The sequence below is a fragment of the Aythya marila genome (assembly GCF_965140915.1).
Source record: "Aythya marila genome assembly, chromosome: 4".
NCBI lineage: Eukaryota > Metazoa > Chordata > Aves > Anseriformes > Anatidae > Aythya > Aythya marila.
The window spans coordinates 31956744-31968906 of record NC_139045.1 but is presented as its reverse complement, the minus strand read 5'-3'; the positions used below and the strand labels follow the sequence as shown (position 1 = coordinate 31968906).

The following is a 12163-nucleotide window of genomic DNA, read 5'->3' as shown; positions in this document are numbered from 1 at the left end:
CATCTCCTCCCAGCCCCTCCCAAACCAGCAAGCAAGTTGCTGCATTCCAACAACAAAACCTCCAAACAATTTGGTGGTATTTTTATAACGTGTTTTTTTATTTTATTTTTTCTCTTTTTAATTGAAAGGTCAAAACTTGACTGATTGTATGCAGTTTAAACCAGCTTCTAGAATCTGCTTGGGGAAAAAGATAAAAAAAGAAGAATGGTGAAAAATGTGAAATGGTCTGGGAGGTGATCACAGCATCTTCTTGGGTATACGCCTGGGTAGCTCAAGGGTTCTGTGAAGGCTTTGCCTGAATTTCTGCTTGCCCTGGGCTAGGTGGGATGCTGTTGCCTAGAGCCACCCACTATGTAGATCCTGTACGTAGTCCCCATTAGCTTCACCCTGCTTTTTGAGAGGCAGTCAAAGCATATGTCTAGGCCAGTGGTGGCTACCTGTGTGCTTCTCCTGGAAGGAGAGGTGCTGGCTGTAGCTTCTGTTGGCTTTTCCTGGGGTCTGGGAGAGGAATCTAACATTCACCAGTTCTGGTGTAGGTACCTGCATCTTTCAGCCAGGAGGCCTGCCTGTGCTAACAGGACAATCTGGAATATTCCGAGCTGCTGAGGGGCAGCTTGGAGCTTCCCACAGCTCCTCGCCCTGAGGATGAGCTGTAATTGGTGACAAGAATAGAAAGCAGGTCTGACCAAACACAGAACACAAGGCTGAGCTCAACAGTTGCCTCTCTAGTTATTATTCCTCTTCCTTTCTTTTTAAACCTAAAGGAATAACTAAGAGGAATAATAACTAAAAAAAAGAGAATAGGAAGGCTAAGCTACAGTCTGACCTGCCATTAATCCATTGTAATGCACAAAACCCAATAAAAGGCAATTGCAGTCAGTTGTGTAAATACCCATGTATACGTCTAGCCTACTTAAAGAAGTATTTTCATACATATGTATGTAAAATTATATTGTAATATCTATTATAATAGTGTATATAAAAACATACATATGCATGTTATGAACATATAACAAGGTGTATAAGTTGCCCATTCCTTCTAACGTGTTCTGGTTGGAGAGCTCTCCAGCCTTTCTAAATAACTCACTGTGTGAGATCCACATTATCTCCACTGAAGTTTTTTTTTTTTTTTCCCTTGGTACAATATTGCATACAGTTCCCTTCCTGGTGCTGATTATACTGGCAGATGTTTTTGGTAGACACAAGTACTATTTAAAATTATGAAGTATTTTTATTTCACCAAAGATAGGACCAAACTCTGATTTCTTTAGTGTTTCAGAAATTACTCCATTTGCAGTTTGGCAGCATGATCCTAACTCCTTTGCAGGTTTCAGCTGACACTTTAAGTGTCTAAGCAGTCCCAGGTAGATCTGGTGGAAGACGACACGGAGATTAATGAGGTAGCAGATCTTCCACCCCAGAAAGAACATACAGAAAACAATCTTTCTGTTTGGCTGAAGATATAATGAAGAAATACACGATCTGAGTTGATAAAGCAATCACTTTCCTCTGGCAAACTTTTGCCAACAAAAATTTCTCTCCGTGCTACTGTGTGTCTGTAATACAGGACATCTTTGAACAGTACTAACTTATTTCTATCACGTTAATGTATTTTCCTGTTCTGTGTTTTCCCTTTTAGGCCAAAATTGGGTCTGGAAAGCTCATGGGCCCTAAAGGCGTTTCTGTGGATCGTAATGGACACATCATTGTGGTGGACAATAAAGCTTGCTGTGTGTTCATCTTCCAGGCAAATGGGAAAATAGTCACCCGGTTCGGCAGCCGAGGAAATGGTGACAAGCAGTTTGCAGGTACACTTGATGGTAATATGTAAATCCCCTTTTCTTGCCTCTTCTGCTCACATTTGCATGATGTTTGAGCATGTTGAAGAAGCTCTATCCTACTCATTTTTTTCCTGAGGGGGGAAAGGTTCTACTAAACACACAGCTTCTGTTCACTTCACCATTTGTTTATCTGGCCGGGAAGACTGCAACATCTGTTCTGCAAATGTAGCTGTAACTGGGCTGTTTCATCTACCTTTCTGTGCCTGGAAGCATTTCAGATCACTGACCCGAGAAAGACTGATCTTAACCAGCATTTTATAAATGCTTTGCAATGCCCACGCTAAGCCGTTCATGATAATCAACTCAGACATCATGCTTTGTATTTCCCGTGGTCAGATACACATTAACCCGTGCCCTAAGTAGTATCTTCCCATTAGAAAACAGGCATAATGGAACAGTGTTAAGATTGAGATCAGGGAGACACAGTTATGCAAATGGGAAACGCCAGTCTGGGGAAATTGCCACTTATATATTCAACTGACTACTTGCACATGGTGTCTCTCAATGAGAACATGCAATTAGGTTTAAAGAAAAACAACAAAACTGATACATATTTTGACTGAAAAGCTCTTTCAGAATTTGAAATGAAGACACCAAATTATATATGCAGGTCATTTTGCAGGTGTTTGGTCACTTACAGTAAGTAGTTATAGACTAGTCTGATGTTTTGACAAGCTCACAGCATAAGAGAGAAATAGCTTAAATGATATAACAGCTCTCATCTTTCTTGAGATCTCTTTCAGTATCTCATGGCAAAAGTAAAACTATATGAGTAAAATAATTTTATAAAGTGAAACTATATAATTTATGAAAGCTTTGGCTGTAACACAGCCAAGTGTCACCAACATTTTCTGGGTACGTCCAATTTCTTTCATCTTAAAATTTGTAAGAATACATCCCGATAATAGGTGTGCAAGTACTCTGTAACAGTGCATTTGCGCAATGTATCATCTATTCTTGGTGGTAGGCGACACAGAACAGGTGAATTGTCACTACTGGAATGTTTTCACTGTAGAGGTCTTCACCTGTTTTATACTGTATACTGACGAACTGTGAAAATTGCAACCGAGTTCCAGTTTAATAACACAAAATAGCACCAAGTGTTTTGATTCAGGTGATTTCCTGTTTTCAAGTTATCGTTTCTTAGTAAGTTTGTGCACATAGTTTAATAAACTAGAAAACAAAAATGTATTTTTTTTTCCCTAGCAATATTATTCTAGTTAACTTTTGTATTTGTCCTAAAACTTGCTTCCTTGAGAGCTTGTAAGAAGCAAGCAAACAAATGATGGAAGATTTCATTTAAAGCTGCTGTACTTTTTTGAGTACTATTTTCATTTTATATATACAACTTTATCCCTAAGCACTGCGCTGTCTTAATAAGCATATTAGTATCTATGTAGTCATCCGTATATAGAGGAAGAGGAAGGAACAAACAGTGCTAATTGGTATGATAGCACTAGCTGACATGGTTGAAGAATAAATGATTTGTTTACAAAAAGGCACGCTGAGCTTTTTTAAACATGAAATGTAATTTCATGTTTCATTTGTTCTTTCAAATTGAGTAATTTGATTTATTCTTTCAAATATGAGTAATTTGAAATGGATTGTCCTGTTTAACTGTTTGTTGTTCAGAAAGCAAACATAGTGATATTTTGATGTATTTATTTTAAAAATTATTTTAATGGTATAATTTTTAGTTTTTTTTTTTCCTTCTGTATTGCAGGTCCTCATTTTGCAGCTGTAAACAGCAACAATGAAATTATCGTTACAGATTTTCATAACCATTCTGTCAAGGTACTGTGAATTAATAGCAGTTTGGAAAGCCTTTTATTATATCATGTTACTTTCCTGGGGAAAATAAAGTATCTTTAAAAACAAAGAGATGATGCTCGCTATGTATGAGGCCTGTTGAGAGGACTGCACATTTGGAGACCTTTGCATGCAGTGCATTGCTTAATGGAGATACAATCAGTTGCCTTTGGTTTCACTGTCATGTTCTTTAATTCAATTGCTTAAACATAAGTTATACCTGAGATAAATTATATCACTGTGGTTATTTTTGATTAGCTGTCTGCCAAGCCAGTTATTTATTGTTCTTTGCTATTTTAGGTAACTGATAACTGCTTTTGAATACCCCAGTAAAATCTTCCCACTTTTCTAGTAGAATACAGGTATAACAAAGTGAAGATACCTGACAGCCTTTAATTCCATATTTGTAAGCTTTGTTATTCTGGATCCATTTATCACATGATAGTCTTAACAACTGTGTGATAGACCATCAGTTTTTATCCAGTACATCCTGCACAAGGCAGAAGTGTCCGCCAGTCTTTACTCACAGGGGAAGTCCCAACTCATGGCCTGTTAAACAGTCATGGTAAGATTGGGTGGTATATGTGTTTGTCCCAGTAATAAACCAGAACAAGGGTAAATGTTGAGATGTGATGGAAATTTTATGTTAAGGAGTTACAGGCCATTTCAGAAATTAGTCACCTGTGTTTGTTTTCAGGACATGACAAACCCTTTCAGGCACTTTCTGCACTCTGCACAGATGCAGCCTCAGTCGAGTTCATCAGTGTTACTAAAATGATAAATTGTGTATGTTTACGTGGAATATGAAATTTCTGTCTGCCTACTACTAAGCATATACAGCTTGATGTCCATAGTGGTGCTGAATCACCTAGCATTTGAGCAGTGATCTTGCTTTTGTATGCTCTTGGAACATGAGAAGAAACAGCGACTCATGTGGTTTGGATTACGACAGTAAAGCCAAGGCTGTGGCAGGAGCCCTGTCGCAGAGTGTTTACGTGATTTAGCAGCAGGAGGCCTGTGGCTCCATAAATTACCTCTCCACCAGCAGGGCTTACTGTGGTAACAAGGATGCCTGGAGAGAGTTAACAACAAGGGCCAACTAAAACGAACAAAAGCAAGTGAAGAGATGTAAGAAATGAGGCGTTTTAGTGAATTAAAATAAATTGCGTCGCTAATGAGAACAGAGCGTCCTGTCTGTGTCTGGTGTGACTCAGGGGGATAAAAATGTTATTTGTTGCAATTTGGTACTAACTGGCAAGGATTCTTATTTTTGTAGCGTTCTCTAAATCAATGCAGATAGTTGTTGACACTTTGAGTGTTATTTATAAACTGAATCATGCTGTTATCTTTTGTTAGATGGTGAGGAAAAGAGCAAAGAGTAAACTTTGTTTTAAATAGTAAATACATTTGTACAGAAACAATTTTCATTCTTATAGCTCCCAAATCCTTCCTGCCACCAGTGTCTTGAATTACACATCCTCACTCTGCAAAGCATTATCTTCCTTCTGCCATTAAGCTTCAAGCTTTTTCCTCATTTCAGGCATCTTCTGTGCAAAATCCTCCTCAATATAGGCTTCTCTCGTGTTCTGTCACTGACACCCCATTTTAATCCGGGCAGAGAGCAAATTATCTTTGCCTGTTTTTTCTTATTAGCTGACTTTTTTCCTATTGTTTTTCATCATCTGAGGCACCACCCTGGGGCTTCATTCATTTCCGCCCCCAAAGGCTTTCTCTCTGTCCGTTGTGGGTGTTGGAAGAGGCTGATGTCCTCTCACCTCCCCCCTTCTTAGCACCTCGGTGTGTGTTTGGCACTTGTCAGGTCTTTGCTTTTTCTTGTTTGGGTCACAGCTGGTCCTTAAGAACACTGCTGGACCTCGTGGCACAGCTGGGCCTGGGTCCAAGATGGATGAAAATAAATGGAGATAGTTATGATGTTACGTAAATGAAACATCCTGAATCTCACTTTCTAAATATTTTGGCTTTTTTAATTATGGGAATGCTTCTTATTTTGCTTAGCTTGTTTTCAGGATGTAGGCTGGTGCTGGCATTGTCAGTGAGTTCTTTTTTCTTTTATCATATTTCTAAATATTTCTAAAATAAGAGCAAAATAGGAGAACTATAAATGTCCATGCTGAGAAAGGATGGGGAGGGAGAGAGAGGGGGAGTGAGTGATTGAGGCAGAGAATATTGCTTGGAATTCTTCAATTCCCAATTTTGTTAGTAAGTGAACTGGTAGTAGTAGATCAGTAATATTTGATGTGATGTCATGCTTTTTCCTTTTCTTATTTAAAACCATACAGGTATTTAACCAAGAGGGAGAATTCATACTGAAGTTTGGATCAAATGGAGAAGGCAATGGACAGTTTAATGCACCAACTGGAGTAGCTGTAGACTCTAATGGAAATATTATTGTAGCAGATTGGGGAAACAGCCGAATACAGGTAGAGATTTATGTATTTCAAAGGTGCTCAATTAGGAAAACTAATGGATTGATAACTCTGGTCACTAAAGTCTTCAGACATCCCAAGAAGCAGGACAGCAACAGTGATGTGGTTTCTAACACAGCGTTTTTTCTTCGATGCCTCATTCTTGGTCTGTCCACTTTTAGAAGTGGTAGTGTCAGGCTATGGACTTCCCAGTGTGACTGCTGGCAAGTCTGACGGTTACTTAGGCTCTTGTCTCCAAGTAGTTCCCCAGAAGCTATTTGATGAGTTCAGGCTTACAAGCTTTACTGAGATTACAGTAATTTATAATAATCATCATAACAGAAGATTGGAGACATGGTAGAAAATACAAAGAAAACAAATGATCTGTATAGACCCTGAGGCAAATACAGCAGATTTTTATCAACTTTTTAAAATGTTGGAAAAATATTCTGCTTTTAGGTTAATAGAGTTGCACTCTTTTTATTATTAAAGTGCTAATCACAAAATTCTTAGCTTTTTTGCCAAAGAATATCTAATAAATAACTAAATGTAGACATTAGGTTCACTGAATATGAAAATAAGGGAGCTGCTCGTGAGCTGTTCTCAGGAAGCACTGTCAACAGTGTAAACAAATTCCTGGTTTTCTCTGTGTGGGAACCTAAGATTCATGCTAGCCACAACAGTAAGATTTGTTAGGAAAACAAGGTGTTGGTTGAGTCCCTGATTGAATTTGTTTTATTCTAGCTGGTTATTTTTAGAGCAAGGAACAGCCAAGATGCTTTTTTTTATTATTACTTTGTTGCATGCTTAATTCTTGCCAAAGATCCTGGTAGCCTTAATTAGTTCTTTTTAATAAGGAAATATATTTGTATATAAACTTGCATATTATGAGACTAACAGATCAGATTCTGTGTATATTTATTCTAGGGTATGTATGTATGTATGCCAACAGTTTCAAAAATAAGAATAGTGGTATAACTGAAAGCAGATTTTTGTCTGCTAGTTTTCTTTTTTATTCATAACTTTTCATATGTGCTTTATCACCCCAAAGGTCTTTGATGGAAGCGGATCGTTTTTATCCTACATTAACACATCTGCTGACCCACTTTATGGCCCCCAAGGTCTGTCCCTTACTTCAGATGGCCACGTTGTAGTTGCAGACTCTGGAAATCACTGCTTCAAGGTCTATCGATACTTACAGTAACAACGAGCTCTGGAGATGGATAATCCTCCACCCGTAAGCAAAGACTGGTCCCAGAGACCCAAGGCAGGATGTCTCCTACTTTGAGTTCATTTTTAATTATGAAGGAGTCTCTTATGGACTTCTCATGTTAATTTCCAAACTTAATCTTGTTTACATAGAACTTGCACCTCTTACGTTCCTCACTCAACTTTTTGTTGTAAGGGTTAATACACAGAATCCTCTATAACTGAATTCATAGAGACAATGTGATATTAAACACAAACTGCAACTTACGGAACTGGAATTAACTAGTTAGGCAAAAATGAGAAAATTTGGGGGAAAAATCCCCAAAGCTATTTGAAGACTGCGAAAGGTAGCTCCTGTTCAGAGCTTCCAAATTTGAAAAAGTGTCATTGTTATGCATTATTTCACCCAAAGGTGATCCTGGGAATCTTCTAGATGTCATTATCATGGTAGGTATTACACTTTTAACATTCTTAAGTCTTACTATCTATAACAAGTAGGTCCTTTTAGTATAAAGTTAAGTCACACAAAATCAGTCTAGTTCTAACTGTCAGACCTAACGCAGCTCAACATTTAGCACTATGAGAATCAATGCAAGTTCCCAGCTCCTGTGGGATTAATGAAGGATTGTTTCATGTGCTTGTTCTTCACTCTTCCTCTTGCTCAGTGTGCTGGAAGGACTTTGCAGAGACCTGACATTTCTAAAGCTCTGGAAAAGCTTAATTGTAGTGATACATTAGTGAGAGCTGAATTTCTGTATAACGACAGACCTTTTGACACCAAACTAGTTCATTAGGATCAGGGTTATTACAATGTCAACTCAATTAACCTCATGTGTGCCACTCTTTCGTATGTGTTCATTGCCATGTTTCCTTAAGGCAACTCATTGTATTAACAAATAAAAGAAATGCAGCATCACACAGGACAGAAAGCCAGAGAAGGTACCCCTATGGAGGACCTACATTATACAACCAAAGGAACTGTGGTAAACAGAGGTTGTATAGGAAAGCCAAGGGTTACCAAAGCTATTTCTTTTTACATGAGGAAAAAACACATTACAAATAAGAATGAATTTGAACCAATTCCTGAAGTCCTTCATCAAAGGGAATTTTGTTAGAGGATAAAATAAGGACTGTGAGATTTGTTCTGATTTGTTTGTATGTATGTATGTATGACTGACTGACAGAAAACAATTTAAAAAGTAAATGTATGTTATTTCAGCAAACTGGAACATATGTGTGCCATTTGACAATGGCAGTACTCTGAAAAATGTCCCTCCTCCTTCCTGCCAGATCTTTCTACTGTGTTCGTTGTTGAAGTATTATTTTAATTGGAAATGCTTACAATCACATGACTTGGTTCTGTTTTTAAAGTTTTTTGTTTTTTTTTTTTTTTTAAAGTGTGTACTTGTCCTTTTTAAAGGAGTATTGGCATTACTCTTAATTCTAAATCCAGTGCTCAAAAGATGAATTGCTACCATAGCCTAACGTAGAAACAGTGGTGCTCACTCTTAAACCTCATTCGAGGAGCTGGTGAGCGTGCTGCCAATGCTTAAAACAGTGTGACAAGTAGCATTTTTCTCTTCTAATTTTTAGGGCCTTGAAACAAAAGGGCATTGGGTCAGGAACAGGGGAACGTTTTAAGCATATTTGCAAAATTGAAAGAAACCTTTGTTAAATGACTTGTTACAGGTGTTTGTCTTATTTCTAAAAGGTTAAAGTTGTTTCAATCAATTTGTGAAAAAAAAGAAATGAATGGTTTTTCAGAAAGATATGTTTGACTTGTAAAAATGCAGACCCACAAATTCTTATATGTAGTATTGTCTATTTCTTTTAATTACTGTTTTTTCTCTTTCCCTTGTTTATTTTTTTTTGCACATAGAGTCAATTTACAAACTCTCATGCAAAGACAAGTTTCCTTATTTCATTGGAATAAATATTTGTGTATAAGGCATAAGCTTTGGACTATATAATGCAGCTAAGAAACTGGTAGTAACATTTTTGAAATGTTAAAAATCAAGTCTGTTATTACCAAAAGAAAAAAATAGCCTCTGCTTGAACTGAGTTTGTCCTAAAATTCCTAAGATGATAGTTACCTCAGATATTAGACAATAAGCTGTCCTATCAAAATTTAACAAAGTTTTAAATCAAATGTTATGATGATCAAGTAATTTTCTTCTAAGTGTCCTTATAAGAAGCCTTCTGACAATTTCTAACATTGGAATACCCTTAGATGGCTAATTATCAATGAACAAAGGTACATAGTGTTTTAACTATATTGCTTAACAAAAAAAAAAAAAAAAAAAAAAAAAAAAAAGAGAGAACACGAAAACTGTATTGTTGCTGTCAGTTATGGATACTACTGATTGAATCTATTTCCAAATTTGAATTTTCTTAATAACATTTTACTAAAACTTGCGTGGCTTCCTCTAAAGAAATATTGCCAAATCCTCCATTGCCAGGAACTCTGAGAACCACAGCAATCAGACCCTAACCCATATATCAAAACGTATACTTAGGACTGTACTGTTCCGTGCATCTACTTTACTTGGAGATTTTCAGTTCATTTGACACCGTGCTGCTCATCAGGATTTTACGTAGCCTCTGTCAACCCTTGGCATCCTGATGAAATGTGGAATTCGGCACACAACCCCCTTGCTACCGAGCTAGCAGTATTAGGGGTGATGTGGGTTTTTTTCTTAAGATTGAATAGTGGTTTGGGTTTTCCATTTTATTGATATTTCGGACATCATTAGAACAGCACTTAGGGCACTTGAAAAATAGCACTGATTTGGATTTCCTCCTGATAGATAGCAAATGCTACAAATTACAGTTTCAAATTCAGTGGTATAGGCTATTTCCTTCCAAAGGCTTACCTTATCTCCCTGGCACAGGAAAACTGAGGAACATGTTGCTTTTGCAGTGTGCTTTTCAAGTCAACTTAGCTAAAATGCTTGGCTTACTAACCTTACAAAGAACAACCAAAGCAGAAATTCTGTTCTAAAAAACCTGGCAGATTGTTTTCTCATTCAATTAAGTGAACGTCAAAATTGCACTACTTGATTTACTGAGTTGTTAGCATTTATTAAAGGCTTTACAGGCATTCTGCTGCCAGATTTCAGGTATAACCAAATGTTCCCTTGACTTCCCTGGAATGCTAATTGACTAGCAGCGCAGCATGAATGGTGAAAGTATGTGCTTCGTTTAACTAATCTTCCACTCAAAAGTAATCGCAAAAGGTTATCAGATCTTGTGTAATTTGGAGTATTTTAGGACAAACTAGCCAACTGTATTTTCATTATTTGGTGAACAGAATAAAAGGATCTGTTCAGGTAGATCCACTACAAATAGTAGAGGATTTTTACCTAGCTTAAAACAGCAGCAACGTAGCTGAATAGGAAAAGGAAAATGGCTTAAGGCAAAGCATTTGTCTAATGTAGACGGAGAGTTATTTATTAGTAAATGCTCTTCTGTTCTGTAAAAGCTAGAGGGTTTTCAATTTTACGTCACTATTTTTTATAATTAAGGATCTAGTGTTGCCATAATGAGAACTATAAGTGCCCAATATGTTGTGTTTGTTATAAAGAAATGACTTCCAGCTGTGGGTGACAGCTAGTTATGAAACCATGGTGTACATCGAGACTTTTCTTGAAGAACTGTGAGCAGTGATTGTTTTGGTCTGTTTGTGGAGAGTGCACGGAAGGTATCTGTGCTCCGCAGTAGGAAGGTTCCTAACTGGTTGCGTTATTTCCGATGAATGTACAGCACTTCAGTGATGTTTGTGAGCAACACGGCCTTAACCCGGACAATTTTGCTTTGGCTTTATGACATGGGAATGTTCCCTGAGCTGCACAGTGTACAGCAGTACCCCCATTAGAAATCTCTACCAGTTGATACGCTGCAGCTTTCCGGTTCCAAGAGTCTGTCTTTTCTCTTGATTTTTTTTAAAGCTTTTTGTACATTCCACCTTTGTAAGTCCATTTCATATGTTTTGTGTACATGTAAGTCTTATGTAAGTCTTGCGCTCTGTTGAAACTCATGATGAATTTTTTTTTGTTGGTGATGGTGGCATTTTTTTTGTTTGTCAGTTTTGTTTTGTTTTTGTTTTGTTTTTGAATCCCTATGAGGCTAAACACAAACTTTGTCTCCTTAAGGTCGAGGATGAAAGATGCGCATCAAAGTGTTTGTGTGTGTGTGTGTGTGTGTGTGTGTAGTTTTAGCTTCCTGTGTGCCACGGTATTATTGATGCTTTAGCCGACAATAAAAATAAAAATTACTCTGTCTTGGAAATGTAGGAAAATCAGAGTCAAATGTGTACCTTTACCACGCACAAAAATTTCAAATAATAAAAATAAAGCTTGTTTCCTCTGTTATTCTCGTTGAGATTTTATTTTTCATGTGTTTCGTACTCATTGTCCCTAAATATATCTCCATAATGCAGCAAGATGGGTAAGTTTTTTTTGAAAAGGAAGCTCTGATACCACAGGTCACAAGCCAAGAAAACTGTAATTAGTTCACAGGTGTTCAGCTTTTATCTAAAAAAAAAAAAAAAAAAAAAAGTGGGCTTCCTTGTCCTCCATGTTCTATTTCAGTAATCAAAAGTTCAGTGATCAAAATTAACATTTTCATTGGAGAATACTGCTCTTTACCAGGAAATTTCTGCAGCAAATGGCCAACTTCCTCTTTGGTTTTGTTGTGGTACTTGCTTGAATTCTGTGCAGAGATAAGCGTGTGATCTTTTAGAAATCCTGTGAAGAAGAATATGGAATTCTGTTTTCACAAATAAGAAATAATGTCAGGGAAAGCAGGGCCAAAATAATTTAAAAGGGTACATATATTCTGGGCACCCATCTTGAGATACCCAGAATCTCTCTTTTTAAG

General features: G+C 37.2%; 1 protein-coding gene across 6 annotated transcripts in view; it reads left to right on the top strand.

Annotated features, from left to right (window-relative positions):
- The window catches only part of TRIM2 (tripartite motif containing 2), a 71535-nt gene extending 59863 nt beyond the window's left edge, over positions 1-11672 (top strand). For 5 of the 6 annotated variants that reach the window (XM_082760234.1, XM_082760232.1, XM_082760231.1 and 2 more), the window contains 4 exons: positions 1640-1820; positions 3565-3635; positions 5951-6091; positions 7128-11672. In XM_082760234.1, the coding sequence (XP_082616360.1) occupies positions 1640-1820; positions 3565-3635; positions 5951-6091; positions 7128-7280 (546 nt within the window). In that variant the 3' untranslated portion in view covers positions 7281-11672. The remainder of the gene's footprint in view (positions 1-1639; positions 1821-3564; positions 3636-5950; positions 6092-7127) is intronic. The other variant, XM_082760235.1, reaches the window with a different exon arrangement.
- The last annotated feature ends 491 nt before the right edge of the window (positions 11673-12163 follow it).